We start from the raw sequence: 20,352 nt of genomic DNA on the forward strand, positions 1-20,352 counted from the left end.
TGTGTGTGTGTGTGTGAGTGCCAGACCTGTTGCACTGCAGCCAGGCTCAGGTGCTGCTGCTGGAGAGCTGCAGTCTGCAGCATGAGGTGCTGCTGTTGGGCTGCGTACATCTGCTGCAGGTACTGAGCCGCTGTACTCGGCTGCCTGTGCAGGGCCTGCTGGATCACCTGAGAAACAGCAACACAGACAGAAAGTGTATTTTGTGTTTTTATTTTCTAAACCTATGATATTTAAAGAAACAATGCAATTTGCTTGTTGTAACTTTTAAAATTAAACTGTTTTTTAATCTTTTTAAATTTAATAACACATCTATTTAACTATTCAAAACATGTACTGGTCAAACTCAGGCAGCTTTACTTAATTTCTACTTTTCTTACTTTTTAAGCCAAAGATAATTACAAAACTGCAAGTTAACTAATTCCTTTGATTCTCTCAAGAAAGTCTTTAGAAATGTTTGACTGCATATTTAAATAAGTTATATTTATGACAATAAAAAAAAATAACTCCTGTTAATGGCACTCACTCCTGTTACTGGCACTCACGTCTGTTAATGGCACTCACTCCTGTTAATGGAACTCACTCCTGTTAATGGCACTCATTCCTGTTAACGGCACTCACTCCTGTTAACGGCACTCACTCCTGTTAACGGCACTCACTCCTGTTAACGGCACTCACTCCTGTTACTGGCCCTCATTACTGTTACTGGAACTTACTCATCTTACTGGTACTCAGTCCTGTTACTGGCCCTCATTACTGTTACTGGAACTTACTCATCTTACTGGTACTCAGTCCTGTTTACTCTTTATGTTTTGAGTAACAGGAATTAAAGTAACAGGAATAGCTAAATTGCAGCTATACTAATAGCATGAGAACGCTGAGCACAGTCTAGTGGTACTAGTGTGTATTTTAACTTAAATGTTATGGATTTATTATGAAAATTATTATATTTTATGGTAAAGTTTATAGTTAGAAATAGACAGGTGGGGACAGGTCACATAGCCTTTTTATCAGTTTTATTTATGTTTTTAATTACACATTTTGTTTTTTGTAAACAGGTCAATGTACAAGACACTATGCTTAATAATAAATTGTATTTTAAACATTTTTACATGTAATTTCCTGGAGACAGAAATGGCACCCATTCGGTGGAATGGCCCACATATCTTTAAATTTAAGGTATAACTTTTATTTCAGGATCACTTTATTGGTCTACATCACACATTGTCCACACAATGCAAAAGGGCAGTCAGTATTTTCAAACTATTTTCAGGCAAATAAACAAAGAAATAAATATTCTGATAACTCAGCAATGTGTCTAATGCTATGTAAAAGTATGTAAGGTTAAAAGGGACTTGGTAGAGCAGTTTATTACACTGACAATGCCCTGGAGTGTGTCCTTTCTTTGTCCCCAGAAAGTGATCAATCAATGTTTTGGTGGAAAGCACCTTGTCAGGCTTAGGAAATGCCTTCCTTGTGGGAGAGCTCAGCGCTGAAACAATAAACTTCAGACACTTCGAGTCCTCCACTGCAGAGCGGGACGCCCGAGCGTGGCATGAGGGGTCACTGCCATCCGTCAGAGCAGATAATCAGTCAGAGCGGAGACAGCTCGACAGCACCGCCCCGAATCTCACCAGGGCCTGCAGAGCTCAGCACCACTGACTGTTACAGCCGAGCAGAAACTCCATTTATAATAAGAAGCACTGATTTTACTGCCCTTACTTCTACTTCTATTACTACTACTGATAATAATGACAATAACAAGAAACTTTGTTTTACAGTGTACTGCATAATTATATACCGGTATATAACAGATACACAGGTTCTGTGTATTTTCCACCCCATACATGGAGACCCACATAGTGGTGTTTACTCTAAAGTTGCATAGGCTGATTTATCTCTTCCTGTTCAAGTCATACAGTAGATTATCAGGTAGAAATGTCTATCACTATTGGGGGTCTAGCAATAGGGTTTTCAAGGCAATAATAGTTTCTTTAAACTAAGATACAGCTCTGGAAAAAAGATAAAGAGCCCACTTCAATTTCTAAATCAGTTTCTCTGATTTTGCTATTTATAGGTATGTGTTTGAGTAAAATGAACATTGTTGTTTTATTCTATAAACTACAGACAACATTTCTCCCAAATTCCAAATAAAAATATTGTAATTTAGAGCATTTATTTGTAGAAAATGAGAAATGGCTGAAATAACAAAAAGGATGCAGAGCTTTCAGATCTCAAATAATGCAAAAAAGTTCATATTAATAATGTTTTAAGAGTACAGAAATCAATATTTGGTGGAATAACCCTGTTTTTTAATCACAGTTTTCATGCATCTTGTCATTTTCTCTTCCACCAGTCTTACACACTGCTTTTGGATATCTTTATGCCTTCACTCCTGGTGCAAAGAATCAAGCAGTTCAGCTTGGTTTCATGGCTTGTGATGATCCATCTTCCTCTTAATTATAATACAGAGGTTTTTAATTTGGAAAAATCAAAGAAACTCATTATTTGTAGGTGGTCTTTTCTTTTTCCAGAGATTTATATAACAGAAGTCACAAAGAAATGGCAGCTTGAGCACTAACATTGTTTACAGGCAACAGCAGTAGCACAGGAAATGAAACTGTGATAACAGGCCTCAACATTATATGCCATGTTCTGTGTCTGCTGTATTAAACAATCCTCTAGCTGAACTCATATTGAAGAGTTATCATATTTTAGTGGTAGAAGGCTTAATTTGTTTCGTAGACTAAGAGAATTTTGAGAACAGAGGAAAGAAACTTGTAATGAAAAAGCATAGAAAAATATGAAATATAGCATTTTAAAAAACATACAACCGAATAGAGAAATCTCCAAAACTTGAAACAAAGCTGTGATTAAGTTATTAAATTGTAAATGGTAGAGATGTCATCTTATTTTTTAGCTTATCTGATGTTTAAAAATAACCCACATAAAAAAACTCTATAAAACTCTATAAAAAAGCAATCAGCAGTCATAAAACTACAGTCTTTCCGGAAGCATCTTATCTAATAATGAATATATTTACAATCAAGATAAAGAGGATAAATAACTGGAACATCTTATCAACTTAGGAAATCATTAAAACATCTCCTCAAAGCACAGACAGAAGAAAACCCTCTGTAATAAACCAGATAGAACCAACCTCAGCACTTTACAAAGTCTTCCAGAGCTCAGGCAGTGCAGCAGCAGACTGAAGCATTTTGTTTTCAAGAAGTTTGAGCTTCTTCTCTCATCCAAGCTCCACACACATCTGAGGGTCTCATGCAGATTTAGAAAAATGAGGACCTCTTGCCCCTTCAGCCAGTTACTCACTATTGGTCAGCCCTGGGAAGACCCGCCCTCCTTCTAGCAAGTCAAAAAGTGAGCATGCTGTGCTTCTCATGACTGACTGGACACAAATATTTAATTATTTCTTAAATAATTGTAAAAATTATAAAAGAAAAAAAAAGAAAACTCATAAATTAAATTACATTTTCATTTAAACAAAAGAATAAGACATTATAATTAACGAAAGGATAATGATATATAATGATAAAAAATATTAAAAAATAAAAATAAAAAAGAAGACTACTAAAAAATTTAATTATTCAAACTAAAAAATAAAATGTTCACACCCCAGCAGTTTTTTTTCTCTTATGTCATCAGCTGGGACAGTTACAAGAGAAAGACTACTAGTGGTTGCCTGCCTGCAGAGGGCAGTAGAGGAGCATGCAATTCAGTATATCAGTGTGGGATATCATATGGGATGCTGAGTTAAACAAAACAAACTCTTCTATCATACCATTAAAACACGCCTTTTATAAAAGCAACTAGTATGGGGGTGCACCGATATGGGTGATATTTTTATCTGTGTTTATTGCATAAATATCTACCAATGCTTATGCATAAACACTGTCGTTTTTCTGATAATTTCTAATTTACCACATTATCTTCCCAATGGACGGCCAATTATCCATTTCCAATTGATATAAACTCCCATATCACTTTGCCCCAAGACAGCCATAGCCGACATGTGAAGTCAGCCGGCTGCCTCTTATAAAACTGCCGCCGATGCAGCATTAATGGGTGGCCAGAAAACTGTAAAATATATTAAATAAAAGCCTGATATATAGAACAGATAATTATATTGTAAAAAATAAGCTAAAATTATATTTATGTTCAGAGTGTTACAGATGCAATAAAATGGAATATATAATCGTTGTCCAATGAAAAACATGTATCTCCTTTTTTGCTATTTTTAGTTTACTACATAATTCGATCACACAAACTGTCACTTACACTGTGCCAAACTTTCTTGATGAACAAACCAAAAGAAATACTTCAAAATGACCTAAAATTAACTCTTTTTACATTGACTTCCATTGAAAGTTTCACCGTTTTTTTCTGCTACTGAAGATACTTTTTTTTTTAGGACAGCAACAATATGTATATTTTATTATATTTATATTATATATCATAAATACTTTGATCATTTTTCTGATCAATTATCTGATGTCATTAACCATAAGAACGCTCTCTAAAACAAATGCTTAAAACTCAACTTTAACAAAATCAAAACTTTCTGTACATATAGAACTGTCCTGCTAAGTGTGTTTTAATTGGATGGTAAATTGCCTAAGATACGTTAAACAATATTGTTGTCATTTTAAGACCATTTTACAACACTGATATAATAATACTTTAATAGAATAAAAATGCAGTTGCAAGCTTTTAAACAGCAATGTTAACATATGGTATCATAATGGTATTATTAGGTTTAGTGAAAAGGTCATTTCCACCAAATTTAAATGAAAAAAATATTAACCAATATACACAAAATACCTGCCTACCAATATTATTATAATTTGAAAAACCTGCCAGAATTACTGGAATATGCTGGAAAAAACCCTTTCACAACATCAGTATACTGCACTGTACCAGTACCTGTACTGTCTGTCTGTCCGGGATTCCTCCATACACTGATATCTGTGACAGGGCCTGCTGTCTGTTGAGGGCAGTGGTGCTGGCGATGCTGTGGCTGGTGCTGGTGCAGATGCTGCTGTTGCAGGAGGTGGTGCTGGGGGCAGCAGTGGGGGCAGCAGTGCCAGGGCTGGAGCTCACTGAGCCCTGCTCCCTCTCCATGACAGCCCTCTGTCCTGCTGGACTCGATTCACAGCTGATGTTCTTCCCTCTTTTTCTATTAAGATGGGATAGTCCCCAGATTCAGACACATTGAGAGGAGTCCCGCTCCAGAAGAAGACCTGCAAGAAACATCAGTGCATTCATTAGAAGCAAATCTATAGTCTGTTAGCTCTCCAGAACTAGCAGTGTGTGCTTCTGTTGTAAATATTACACTGTGGATCCTTATAATGGACTGTCATAAAACAAATACAATGAACTTACAATTAAGTCACTTTTGTTGGCTGTTGCAGTTCATATTAACAATTGCCTTCTTTACAAATCCCTGCATTAACACGAGTGGTAACACTATATAATATCTAGGCAATATAAAACTACACTCAGCAACAGATGATATGGTAACTTTTTCTTCAACACTAAGGCCAGACAAGTACACTACAACACAATTGTTCAATTCAATTCAATTTTATTTTATTTATATAGCGCTTTTTACAACAGAAGTTGCCACAAAGCAGCTTTACAGAGAAAAACAGCGACTCTTATGAACATACAGGAAGTTAGCCTGTACAATGATGGCAAATTCCCACATTCACCAACAGGGGGCACCTTGTAACAAACAGGTGTTGCCAGGAACCAATGGGAAAGAAGAGAGTTTTGATCAAACATAAAAACATAATTCACACCCTAAAAATCATTATATTTCATTAAAATACTTTAGGTCACTTAGTCAGTATAATTTAATTAATTGTATTTACCTTAATTTTAAATTTAGCTAAAAACGCAATCTTATACAAATTAACTGAATGTGCATTTTGAGTATTCTTTTTAGAGTTAGACTTCTACTTTCTGTAGAATTAATGTTAATTATTTAATTAATAGTAAAGTTATTATTAATTATTTCAGTTTAGCTATATTAACTCCATTAACTCTATATTAACTGTTATACTGTAGCTGAACGCATGCAGGGTTTTGTTATAAGAAAACAATGAAGCTACAAAACTACATATTCTGTCACATTCAGTTTATAGAGACTGATGCAGTGCAGTGCTACTAAATTATATACAACATGCCAAATAAGATACTGATTATTGTCTTCAAAGGTTTTATTCTAAAATACCACTATAAGCTCAGCTACAGAAGGATTACTATGGATTTGGTGTGCTGGTGTCTACTAGTACATGTCTATACTAAACCTGGTGGCTTGATGCAGATTTGTTTAAGAAGAAAAAGTTACTAACTGTCCTAGGGCTGCAACGATTAGTAGGGCTGGACCCGAATATTCGGGTATTCGGATATTCGTTCGTTGAGTAGGTATTCGGTTTTTAATTTTGGTATTCGGATATTCGTTTTTTTTTCTCCTTTCCAGAGTTCCATCTCACTCTAACCACTTCTGTTCTCGCGGGTCCCGTCAGAATATCTTGCGCGCGGGACAGAACTGAACTGTTATTGGCTGGAGCGGGAGTTTAATTCAGACGATGCGGGAGCAAATTAATAAATAGTTAAGAAAACTGTAATAATTGTAAAAAAAAAAAAAAACCTAAAGAAAACTCTCAACGCGCAGGATGGACCGACACACACACGCACACACCGATGGTGTTTGGACTGGGGTAAGGAACGGCGCTGCTGTTTTAATAAATATATAAGTAAATTTGAAGCATTAAATGTAGTTTATTTAATTTATATTAGGAACGTGGGGCGGGAGCGGCAGAAATGTGTATGTGGCGGGCGGGCGCGGGATTAAAAGAAGCAATTTTTTTGCGGAGCGGTAACGAGACAGAAACGCGGAGCGTGGAAGAGTGGGTTTAAAAATCAGTCTCGCGCAGACCTCTATTATACATGATAAAAAAAAATGCAGGCTCTTCGAAACTGATTTATATAATAAAACGTAAGGGGTAATGTGGCAACAGTAGGGGCTAAATCGGTTACAAAAGCCTGGCCTACAAAAATGATGTCTGAACGAATTTCCTCTTATCTAATATAATTTAAAATGGTTTAAAAATATAAAATAATTTCGAAGCAAACGAAATATTTAATATTGAGCTTATAGCCCAAGTGCAAAAATACAAAATCAGTAATACGGCTATGCCCTGCACAATCCTTTAACCGAAATAGACCAAGTACAATAACGTCATTAACAATGACTTTCCTCTACTCTAATATAATTTAACATGGTTTAAAAATATAAAATAATTTCTAAACAAACGAAATATTTAATATTGAGCTTATAGCCCAAGTGCAAAAATACAAAATCAGTAATATGCCCTGCACAATCCTTTAACCGAAAAAGACCAAGTACAGTTTACAATGACTGTCCTCTAATATAATTAACAATGTTTAAGAATATAAAATACTTCCTGAACAAACGTTTTTTTTGTTTGTTTTTTTAAGCAAATAGCCTAAGTGTGAAAACACAAACAGCAATTTACTGGGCTGGCTTGTGCAGCGGAGAAACCGTGCAGCAGCAGCCTTCTAGCCTGCTTACGCAGCGGATAAGCCGCGTGTGGGGCAGCAGAAATTCCGGGATGAAAACACGATGAAATCTGGGCTAAAAACACAGAAAAAATATGGGGTGAAAACACAAAAATCCGGGATAAAAACACCAAAAACTCCGGGGTGAATATCCCACTAAACATTAGACGTCTTATGGACGTGAAGATCATGTCTATATTGCGTCGGTCGGTCCAAGACCAATTCTGTACGTCTACACGACGTGCAAACTAGGTCCGCTATTTGGACGTCTAACTATGACCCCACTTGGACGTCAATATGCAGTTAAACATTTGAACGTCAGACTAGGTCACTTTTTTGGACGTCATGGGGACGTCTAATACAGGTGCAGGAAATTAACATTATTTAAGAATATATTTATTTTTAAATGTATGTCAAAATTGTTGTTATCAATATTGTTAATCACTATGAATATAGATTATTTATGATTAAGCATAATTTATTTCTAATTATTTATTTGAGTATTATATTTTTTATCTATTTAATTAATTAATGAATGTAGGTATTTATTTACGTATGTTTTTATCTTTATTTGGAAATGCAATTTATGTGGAAAATTGTTAAGTTGATTTCAACCAGTCAACGCCACTCTGATTTGCTGAGACCGCACGTCATCATAAACTCCACTCTGATATGCCGAGGCAAAACACGCTAAACATTTTTTGGCTGCTGCAGTAGCTCAGCTCAGCTCAGCTCATTCAGTTCAGCTGGCTCAGCTCAGCTCCGCTCCGGACCGGACTCAGCTGCCAAGCTATAAGGTAAGACGATATGTATAAGTTAATGTATTTGTAGTGTTAGTTGTTTTAGCTCTGTGGTCTTAAATCATCTGAACCTGCTGGCGTTGCCTCTCTTCCCAGGCAGTTAGCTAACTAGCTAGCTAGCTAACGATAGCTAAACAGTGGCCATAGTTAAAATGGAATTGGAATTACTTTTGAGGACCGTAATGCAAATAATATTTACTGTAACCGAAGCTTTAATGTAGAAGCATTGTCCGGTCATTAAGTCAATGCACTAACCAGAGCTAGGCTGATAAGCCAATCTAAGCTAAATCAAAGAACCGTCTTTGGCTAAATTCGCTAAGCTAGCGTTAAGTTATATAAGTTTGTGGCACCCACAATTAACCTAGGCAACTGGGGGCAATATCAAGTGCATTTTGAATAGCCTGAAGAAGTAAGTTTATGTTAATATTACATAAATAAGGCAATTTAAAATAGTTTGTTGTGGGAAAACATTTATTAAAATAGCTTAATATGATGTGTGAGAATTAAAACAGCACGATAATTCTGGTCAGGTGTTAAATGTGTATTCCCGCCTTTAGCTTAGCGTTAGCTTATCGTTAGCTTAGCGTTAGCTAAGCCATAGCATGAAGAAGTAAGTTTATGTGAATATTACATAAATAAGGCAATTTAAAATAGTTTGTTGTGGGAAAAAAATAATTAAAATAGCTTAATATGATGTGTGAGAATTAAAACGGCACGATAATTCTCGTCAGGTGTTAAATGTGTATTCCCGCCGTTAGCTTAGCGTTAGCTAAGCCATAGCATGAAGAAGTAAGTTTATGTTAATATTACATAAATAAGGCAATTTAAAATAGTTTGTTGTGGGAAAACATTTATTAAAATAGCTTAATATGATGTGTGAGAATTAAAACAGCACGATAATTCTGGTCAGGTGTTAAATGTGTATTCCCGCCTTTAGCTTAGCGTTAGCTAAGCCATAGCATGAAGAAGTAAGTTTATGTTAATATTACATAAATAAGGCAATTTAAAATAGTTTGTTGTGGGAAAACATTTATTAAAATAGCTTAATATGATGTGTGAGAATTAAAACGGCACGATAATTCTCGTCAGGTGTTAAATGTGTATTCCCGCCTTTAGCTTAGCGTTAGCTTATCGTTAGCTTAGCATTAGCTAAGCCATAGCATGAAGAAGTAAGTTTATGTGAATATTACATAAATAAGGCAATTTAAAATAGTTTGTTGTGGGAAAAAAATAATTAAAATAGCTTAATATGATGTGTGAGAATTAAAACAGCACGATAATTCTCGTCAGGTGTTAAATGTGTATTCCCGCTGTTAGCTTAGCGTTAGCTAAGCCATAGTGTGAAGAAGTAAGTTTATGTGAATATTACATAAATAAGGCAATTTAAAATAGTTTGTTGTGGGACAAAAATAAATGGCCATCTTCAACATTTTCTGAGATTTCTAATTTGTCTTTTTCTACTTGTGCAGATGGAGTCATGAAATGTGACGGGACAGCCACTGAGGACTTCATACTTCGGAGCATCTCAAACATGCACCACAAAGACGTGGAGGACACACCGCTGTCTCTCAGGACCTAGAATCTTAATGAAAGTATAATGATGTTAAGGGAAGGTGTAATGGAAAGGTGTAATGTAAAGTTGTAATGGTGTTGAGGGAAGGTGTAATGTTAAAGGTGTAATAGTGTTAAGGGAAGGTATAATATTGTTAAGGGAAGGTGTAATGCAGGGGTCTCAAACTCATTTTTGCCGAGGGCCACATTGACATATTGGCTGTCCTCTGAGGGCCAGATGTAACTTATAAATATAAGAAAATGTAACCAGATGTAATATAAAATGAATGTAATTACTCCTTAATGTTAAATAACTCTCAATATACTATTTATTCAATCAAATATTACAGTTGCATGGAAAAATGTTTGCTTGTTGCTCTATTAACATAAATCCTTTTAATTTGTCATGTTATGAAATCCAAAAACTCCATCAATCAAGAACCAAACTATTCAAATGAATAGAAATTACATCAAGTACAAGTTATATTAACTTTGATCAAAACGTTTGATACTGAAATAAGGCTTAATAAATATAAAATCAAAAATTGTGAGCTGTGACAGATTTAGCATTTCCTCAGATTTAGCAGTTCCTCATCCAACCACTAGTCGGAGCTGCAGCTGCAGCACCACAAGCCCGCAGTCTTTGCTTAGTCAGAGCTGCAGCCCAGCCACGGGCTACAGGGCTCAGCTGAGCCAGTCTGGAGCGTTTTTAAATTTTTTAAGTTCTTCTGTGTATGAAATAAAATAACCCCACTAACCGGATAATACAGCTCTCTACAGTTCATCTTTCAGCCCAAGCAGCTAACAGCAGCAGTTTAGAGCAGCGTCACGGAGGCACTGCTGGGATTACATTATAAACAGGTCAGTTAGCGCGCTGCTAACCTCAGGATGTTTATAACTACGGAGTTTAGTGGACACACCACGGCTGCAAGGTTAGACTGCTGAAGGCTACTGAAGACTACTAAAGCAGGCAACGCAGCGTAAGCAAAAAAAAAAACAAAAAAACACACACACACACACACACACCAAAATACAAGTTAAGATAAAATATGAAAACGAACATAATAAAGCATAAATAATTAAATTGAATTGCGGGCCAGATGTATGTTTATTTTGTTAACCCGTGAGGGGCCGTATGAAACCGCGTGGGCCGGTACTTTGAGACCCCTGGTGTAATGTAAAGGTGCAATAGTGTTGAGGGAAGGTATAATATTGTTAAGGGAAGGTGTAATGTAAAGCTGTAATAGTTTTAAGGGAAGGTAAATGTTTAGTGAAATTGTTATGGTGTGAATCTAAGGTGTATGTTATGTTGATGTAAAATAAAGGCATTAACCCCAAATGAGATTTACTCATTATGTTTATTATTATATTAATGTTTCCCCAAACAGAAAGGGTCTATTTAAAATCAACAGTGGTAAGATGGGGGTAATTAATTTATCCCTTGCTTTTACTGGTTCTTTGCAGGTTGACATGTTTTGGAAAAAGTGAGAGGGTTGAAATTCAATTTATTTGTAAAGCATATTGTGTATAACTAACGTGCATAACTAGTTCCAGAAGGTTGTGAACCTGTTCCAGTAATTGTTTGGCTTAGCTTTGTATGCGTTTCCAGTTAACTGCTGAAGCTGGAACAATGGAACAGTTGCCACCGTCTGAAATGGCACTACAGTTATGCAGGGAGCCTCAAAGTAGTTGGTCTATAAAAACGTATACATGTAAATTTCACGTAGAAAAGACGTCCACAACGACTTAATTTAAACTAGAATTAGCCCTTATCCGGAGGTCTGGGGGACGTCAATACTGGACGTGCAGAAGACGTCAGAAAAAAGACGTCGTCTGGCGTCACAGTCTGCACCTTCAGGAGACCAAAATTGGACGTGCAAAAATGACCTAGAAAAGACGTCGTTTCAACGTCTCTTTGTTTAGTGGGATGTCTCGTAGGTCAGAGCAAATTGAACATTTTTCAGTGGATTAAAGGGGCCGTGATTTGCTTTTTTTTTTTTTTTTAAACCTCTTTTTTTAAAAACGAATATTCGAATATTCGCTTAGAATCAGTGCCGAATATCCGGAGCTCAAAAAACGCTATTCGGGCCAGCCCTAACGATTAGTCGATTATTTAAATTTGTCGAATACAGATTTCATTGTCGACTAATCATTAATGTGTAACAGTAACAGTACCGCATTACACAAAGTGCTGGGAACAGAAGTGTCTTCAAAAGTGCCCAAACACAACAGATTAATTACCAGAGGTGGAAAGTAATGAATTACATTTACTCAAGTTACTGTAATTGACTATATTTTATGAGTAATTTGTAATTATTAAAGTACTTTTTAAAATAGGTAATTTTACTTTTACTCAAGTTTTACTCAAAAAAATGAACTGTAAAACTATAAAAATATGGTTTATAGTCGCCTATATGACCATAACTTTTTAACAGTAAAGACAAATATCATAGAAACCTATGCCACTTGTTCTTGAAAATGTTTTATGGGGTGGTCTGAACAAAAAGTGCCTTAAAAGTCCAAATTATTATGTGGAATAATAGTTCATTAAAAACTATTTAATTTACGATTTGTTGTACTTTTTTGACATCAAATAATTAAAAGTAACTACGTATTTTTTACTTTTATTCGAGTAGATTTTTAGATGGGTACTTTTACTTTTACTTGAGTAGAATTTTAGCAAAGTAAAGGTACTTTTACTTAATAACAATTTTTCAGTACTTTTTCCACCTCTGTTAATTACTCACTAAATGTCAGTACTCTCCACATTTAAACCACATCTGGACATAAATTAAATGCTTTTTAAATCTCCCGATCAGCTGTTTTTCTGTTGCTTTTAGAGAGGGAGGACTTGGCAGAAATATTCATTGACTAATTGACTAATCAACTAATCGAAAAAACTATCGGCAGATTAGTCAAATACCAAAATGATCATTAGTTGCTGCCGACCTAAACTGTCCACACCGGCCCCCAGGAGCAGAATGCAATACTCCTGACCTATATTGTATCTGTATCTGCTTAGCGCTTGTTCAGGCCATGCCCTGAGGAGCTGCGCTAAAACCCAGTGATGGTGTTAATACTCCAGTCATGTCACGTCCTAACCTCTTGTCTCACACTTCGCCTGCAGCTGTCAATGAAAGGAAACTTGAGCAATATGAATCACAAGCCTGCAGCACCTCTGAATCACTGCATACACACCAAGAATAGAGTGATAAAGAAGAGCACGACAGCATTTATCTTTATGATTTTTTACTGGATCTCACTGATTCCTTAAGGTATTCAAAGTGATGTTCTGAGCATAAACAATCATCTATCACATGCACACACCCATTCTAAAGTCAAACTGAGATAAGTCAAGGTTGTTCCAAAATAATGGGGACTTCTATTACACTGAATGTAATAGAATATCCAGCTTTTGGTACCACTTTAAAAAAAGGCTCCTTTATAAAGGGTCTATAAATATTTTATAAATTAATTTATTAATGGTTATAAATTAAGTTGTAAATATTTTAAACCATTAATAAGTGCCTACAACACATAAATAGAAAGAACAACGGTGACAATTTTTAAATCAAACTTTTTTAACATAATTAATGTAATATAATAATACAGAAAGTCAGTTTAGTCATTTATTAAGTTATTATAGTTACATGAATAAAGATATTAAAAGAAATTTAAATGCTGACTGATGGAAAAGACAAAGTAAGATAAGCATCTAGTAAGATCTTAGAAGGTTTAACAAGATAAATGAAGGTGGGAACACTATTTGGTACACAACATGCCACATGTTGTCCGTTCTATTTATGTGCTATAACTGCTTAATAATAATAATGCAGTTTGAATCATCTTATATTTACATATATTGATTTATTTTATGTGAAATCTTGAAGAACTTAAAGAACTGCTTTAATTAGGTCTGTCAATAATGATACTGTTAACAGACCTGACAGGCTTCTAAAGACTGCACAATATCAAATACACACACACACAAACACACACATTCACACACACTGTGCCAGGGCATCTCTGAGGCTACAGGACAGGAGTGAACAGGATCTATGTGTCAGTGCTGTCAGAAAGCCAGAACGGTGAACTGCTGCATTGCTTTGGTATGCATATGAAGAAATGGTAGTAGAGGATGATGACACCAATACGATTATGAAACCTTGCAGTAGAGGATTGCTCTACAAGGATTGCTCTACAATTCAATATAGTACAAGGAACACAACACCCTATATATATATATATCACAGTGGAATCAACACCAGAAGCTCAAAACTGAAGTTTCCCACCAAGCTTTACATCACTGAGCAAAAACTAGGACTTCAGCTGTTTTAGTTCATTCTTTTATGTTTTTGAATACATTTCTATATTGTATTTATTTTTTAAATGAACAAACAAAGCTGTAGATGATTGCATACTGTTTCAGAAATCCATATAACATGGTGCATAAAATCCATAAAACAAAGTATAACTTATAACTTACTGTATGAGTATTTGTACACTATATATTTTTTACTTATAAAAATGAACGGAATAACTAGCAAAAGTAATAAATGTGACGAATCTACTAGTAAACATTATGTTAAATAATGCATACCATATCTCCTTGTAAAATTATAAATAATACATAGCTACTAAAGTACTAAATAATACCTATATACCAGTTAGTAGAGAAGGTGGAAGATGTTTTAAGAGATTTCTAGATTTCTGGAATATATTGTTACAGCATCGATATCGCAATGTACACACATGCAATGTTCACATTGCAAATATTCATATTTTTTTTACTTTTTTCTGCTAAATACAAAGGAACATTTACACTGTTATCATTTTGCATGACAATATATAAAAAATGATTGATTATATATTTCTAATACCATTTATCTTACCCCAATTGTTGATGCGCAGCTAGCATTATTTACATTATTACGCGACATTTGTAAAATTCCTGGAAATTTGCCTAATATACAGATCTGGAAAAAATAAAAGACCACTTAATGAGTTTCTAATGAGTTTTACTAATTAAAATATGATTTTTTTGCACCAGGAGTGGCATAAAGTTATCCAAAAGCAGTGTATAAGACTGGTGGAGGAGAACATGTGAAGATGCATAAAAACTGTGATTAGAAAACAAATCTTGATTTCTGAACTCTTAAATACTTTTGAATATGAACTTGTTTTCTCATTTTCTGCAAATAAATGCTCTAAATGACAATACTTTTATTTGGAATTTGGGAGACTACCTATAAATAGCAAAATCAGAGAAACTGATTCAGAAACTGAAGTGGTCCCTTTATTTTCCAGAGCTGTATATCTATATATATATAAAACATAAAATCATTTAGGTAATAGATATTGTGTAAAATTCCTTTAAAAATATAGTACTGACTTTTTTTAATGTAAAATCATATCTAACTGACAGAATTATCAGAGCCATGCCCTCTACTCACATGATCAGCAGTGTAGCTGTCTCAGCCTCCCTGCATCCTTTCACTGGCCACAGGGGATCGCTTACGGCCAGTAAAACCCACTCGCCCATACCCCTCAGCCCCTCAACTCCTCCTATTACAAGTGACTGAGACCCAGCGCAACCATTAAACAAGCACACTTCAAAGGCCAGTCTGGGTGCTGGAAGGGGAAAAGGGGGTAGGGTGGGTCTCTAAAGCTTCTTTTCAAGGAAAAAGGGGGTTGGTGGGTAGAGTGAACCAAGCAGACCCCCTTTCCTTAACCCATTGACAGAACAGCTATACCAACAAAAGGTGCATCATCTCTGCAGTCAGTGTGCAGCTAAACAGGAGTGTATATGAGTATGTGTAAGACAGAACACATGCTAGAACGCGTCTATATCATGCATGGGCCCAAACAAATCCCATGACGTCACACAAACCAGTTACTGTAATTATTACTGACTTAAATTATGATTACATATACACAGCAAAAAAAAAACGTAAAATTGTTCTTCTAAATGTGATTTTAAATATTGAATATTCAGTACCTTAAACTATAGCAAACGAATTAACTCAACTAACATTATTAAGTTTCTTGTTAAAAGTTGATGTAACTACATAATCTGTGTTGGCAAGATTTACAAATTGTAGTTGAGGCCAAGCTAACTACTCTACTCATGATCAGTTTGACTCTTTGGTTAAACAGGGTCTACTGAGGAATTCTGCAGACAAATAATAAACAAATATGCTTAGAATTAAAACCTAGAATCTGGGGCTTAGGGAGGTCTAGCAGGCTAAGTGCTGCCACTATGATCAGGAGATTGCCGTTTCAAATCCTGTTCATGTAGTTCACCATCAGCTATCAGAGCCCTTAGAGAGCACTATTTGCCATGCTCTCTCTGGGTGGGTAGATGGCGCTCTCTCCCTACATCACTCTAAAGGGTGATCTCGCTCAGCACAAGGCGTCTGTGAGCTGATGTATCAGAACCGAGTCGCTGCGCAGTTCGAAAAGAGGAGGTGGCTGACTTCACATGTATCGGTGAAGGCATGTGCTAGTCTTCACCCTTCTGGTGTTGGGGCACCCTACTAGTGACAGGGGGAGTCCTAATGAGTGGGTTGGGTAATGGGCAGAGTAAACTGGGAAGAAAATGGGTGGAAAAAATTTTGAAATAAATTTATAAAAGAAAGAAATATATATATTTTATGATAAAACCTAAAATCTCATGTTTGTTTATGTGTATTTTAGTTAGAAGTGGACAATACAGTGTAATGCAAGTCCCAATTAAATGAAAAAATTAATTTATATGATTTTTATGCCCTTTATATACTTTTTTGAGGTTAGGAGGCTTTACTTGCATTAGTTGCAGTTGTGTAGGTATAAATACTCATGGCTGTAATTGAAACAATTCAGTCATGTAATACATCAATATAGGTCTGCTAAAATGGTAATGTTAATACTGTATGTTAAGATTTATTTTTTTTAGAATATGAGGAGTTTGATCAATCTGAAGAGGAAGAGTGAGGATGGTCTGTCCTTACTGTAGAATGTTTATTTTATTTTACGCTTCATTCAATACATTATAATCTCTACTGAACTGAGTACTTAAATAAATGCCTGTCGAGTACTGAACTGAGAGGCCTGTGCTCAAAAACATGATGCATCACTATAAACCTAATAGGCAGATAATACAACTGACAGATCCTTTCATCCCCAAATCGGTTGCCAAACATCACTGCATGTGCTTTCGAGGTCATAAAATTCAATTAGTGCAAATTTGCTGAAGCTATTAATTTTGAAATACTTCAAGGACACACTAATTTTCTTTCTTCTTAAAAGCACCACTTGTCTAATGCTCATCATTTTGCTTTTACTCTTTCACTCCCCCCGTCTGTCTGTCTGTCTCCTCTTTCTTTATTATGCTGGCTGGCTCTTTTCACTGCCCAATAATTCACTCAATTTGCTTTTAAGTAGTGGTAGTGGTTTACCATAAGCCTCTATATAAACTGAATACACATGATGCTTTTTTTGGTCTTCGAAATCTTGTAAACAGCTGTCCTCCACCTGCCCTATAAACTAACATCCAGACTGAATATTACTGAATATAATAGTTTATTCAGGTAATGAGGCTAAAGCACATTCAAGCATTAATCTAATTTAATTAAATGCAATTCTTTCACGCTGAGTTAATGGTAGCTGCTGAAGTTTCAGGGCTGAAGAGGTGCTAAAGCAGAGATGGGTTATTACCCTAGACCACATCAAACAGTCCAGCTTACTCTCCCTCAGGGTGAACTGACACCAGATGGATGAGACATCCAATCCGCACATGTCTGGACAAGCAAGTGCTGCTTTCTGTCCACCAACCAGCCACCAGCAGAATCACACTCACACACACACACGGCCCTTATAACTGACTAATAACTGACCATCCAGCCTGTTTCTGAGCAGACCACACAGTACACCACAATGAGTTATGAGTTTACATGCTTAATTTCAGCTTAATATTAACAGACCAGAAGGGCCACATCCATCTAACAATTACATTTCCGACCCCCTGTTTAAAAAGTGGTCACATCACATCATGCATCTAGCCTGGCAATATTATATTTATCATGATACAGGATTTACAGTTTTGGAAAACTGCCATACTGTTTAAAAAAAATATATGCATGAAAATTTAGTGAAAGAAATATTTAACTTTTTATCCAATAAGAACAAATGAAATGTATCCATCCAACTGCCATCTATCAGTTGCGATTTTAAACACAACACTAATGACCCAGTGTCTACCACCAATAATTTACCATAAAAATCTAATCTTTCAAAAAGATAGTTTTCCAGAATCGACACAGTACTGCAAAACAAAGTATTATGATACTTCGAAATATCCATATTTTCTTGCACCCTTATTATCCCCGCTAATGTTAGCTAGTTCACCGCTAATGTTAGCTTAGCTCTCCGCTTAACCTAGTTTTCACCCTGCTAATGTTAGCTAGCTTGCCGCAAATTCTAGCTAGCTTGCCGCTACTGTTAGCTTACTCACCACTAATGTTAGTTAGCTCTCCACTTAACTTACTTTCAGTAAGTTAAATTCAGTCAATAAAGTCATCTCTGCACCAGAGCATTAGCGGAGGAGATACACTAGAGTGTAGTTCCCTTTTACTCTAAGGTCATTAATATAGATCACAATTTAAAAAGACCCTAATGGACAGTTTTACACATGCATTTGTTGACAAGCTGAAAAAATATAGATTCACTCTTTAAAGTGCAGGACCTGCAAACTACGGAGTAACATTACAAGAATTTACATACTTCACCAAAGTTACATAGTGCAGTAGCTGCATTTTAGACAAAGTAGCAAAGATGCAGGCACAACTCTTCTTGTTATAGTCAATGGAGAATCAAAAGGATTCAAGCTGTTTTACGTGCAAGGCCATTAGCTTTTTGCTAACATTTTACTATACAGCTCTGGAAACAAAAAAAGAGAATACTTAAAATGATGAGTTTCTCTGGAATATAAACCTTTGGAATATAATCAAATCAAATCAAGATGAACTGCTTGAATCTTTGCACTTTGAACATTAAAAACCAGGGTTATTCCACCAAATATTGATTTCTGAACTGTTAATCTTTGAATATGTTTGTTTTCTTTGCTTTATTTAAGGTCCGAATTTGGGAGAAATGTTGTTTGTAGTTTATAGAATAAAACAACAATGGTCCTTTTACTGATTTTACAAAATCTGAGAAACTGATTCAGAAACTGAAGTGGACTCTTATTTTTTTCCAGAGCTGAATATTGTAAATATAATCAGATATTTTTAAAATAAACTTTTTTTCCAAGTTTATTTAAACTTCATGTAGCACACTCTACCACAAGCTGTAACTCACAGAATTTAGCCATACATGTTCACCCTACACCTTCTGTAGTAACACAAACGAAATGTGGCAACATGTGCATGATGTGACACGACAGGAGAGACAACGGAGTGCCTCTTAAATTACTGGTTGCTCTGACACACTGCATTCAGAACATTAGGCTAACCATGTCTCTTACTGACACTTCCAGCCGAGTATGAAGATAGAAAATGAGCAAGCAAGACGACTCTAAAGCTCAGCTACTGCAGATTCCTCTTACAGTGCTGGACTGGTTGGTTGAATTCGCCACAGGTTATGAGCACATGCCATTCAGCACAGGTCAGAGAGCAGGGCTGCTGGTTCAGAAAGAGCTGAATGGCACGCACAGTACAGCAGCCAAAGACCTTGCCACATCCTGCTCACTTCCCAACATGCCTGCTTAGTGCACGCCAGAGACGGCCTGCCGTAAATCAGGAGAAAGAAGAGTAGGAGGGAAAGAGAGAGAGAGACTGAGATGTTCTAGGAGAGGGAGGAGGTCACATGTTAGCCTGCTGTATCAGAGACAGCGGGGGATCTGTCAGAAACTGGCAGAGCAGTAACTCATCCCAGACACTTTCCAACAGTCTTAGGGGATTCACGTCGGAGTCAATGCTGTTCTCCAGTGGGATTCTCTCTCAGAAAAGTTTCTGCAGAACTGTTTACAGAAGTAGCACTCAAAGCCTGAGGAAAACAGCAAAACAACAGTAATCAGCCCTTTAATCAGGCATTTAAATGGCTTTTTAAGAGGTAAATAAGAGCGTTTTTCTGGGATTTCTGGGATTAAAAGTGTAAATTCAGCTGTAACTGGAAATATCTGCGCAAAACTGTGCTGGACTGAGGTGCACAGCTTTCGACACGTGCGTTTACGACAGGGGTCTCCAACCTTTTTTTGTTGGGGGCCAGAAGGAGAAATATATTTGAAGTCACGGGCCACACTCTGTAATAAAACAAATAATGAAATATACCACTTTAAATAATACATTTTCCTGATTACTTTCATTTACACACCATTTTACTTGACTAACTATCTTTATCTTTAACAGTGTTGTGTAAACTA

At 36.0% G+C, this 20,352-nt stretch overlaps 1 protein-coding gene across 4 annotated transcripts in view; it reads right to left on the minus strand.

The window, feature by feature from the left end:
* phc2a (polyhomeotic homolog 2a (Drosophila)) overlaps positions 1–20,352 on the minus strand; it is a 66,736-nt gene that overhangs the window by 33,757 nt on the left and 12,627 nt on the right. For 3 of the 4 annotated variants that reach the window (XM_022677464.2, XM_007246306.4, XM_022677462.2), the window contains exons 2-3: positions 4,939–5,255; positions 27–167 (exon numbers count right to left, since the gene is read on the minus strand). In XM_022677464.2, coding sequence (XP_022533185.2) covers positions 27–167; positions 4,939–5,136 — 339 coding nt within the window. In that variant the 5' untranslated portion in view covers positions 5,137–5,255. Of the gene's footprint in view, positions 1–26; positions 168–3,157; positions 3,256–4,938; positions 5,256–20,352 lie in introns of those variants that run through there. The other variant, XM_022677465.2, reaches the window with a different exon arrangement.

Source organism: Astyanax mexicanus, chromosome 13 (assembly GCF_023375975.1).
Source record: "Astyanax mexicanus isolate ESR-SI-001 chromosome 13, AstMex3_surface, whole genome shotgun sequence".
NCBI classification, from domain to species: Eukaryota; Metazoa; Chordata; class Actinopteri; order Characiformes; family Acestrorhamphidae; genus Astyanax; species Astyanax mexicanus.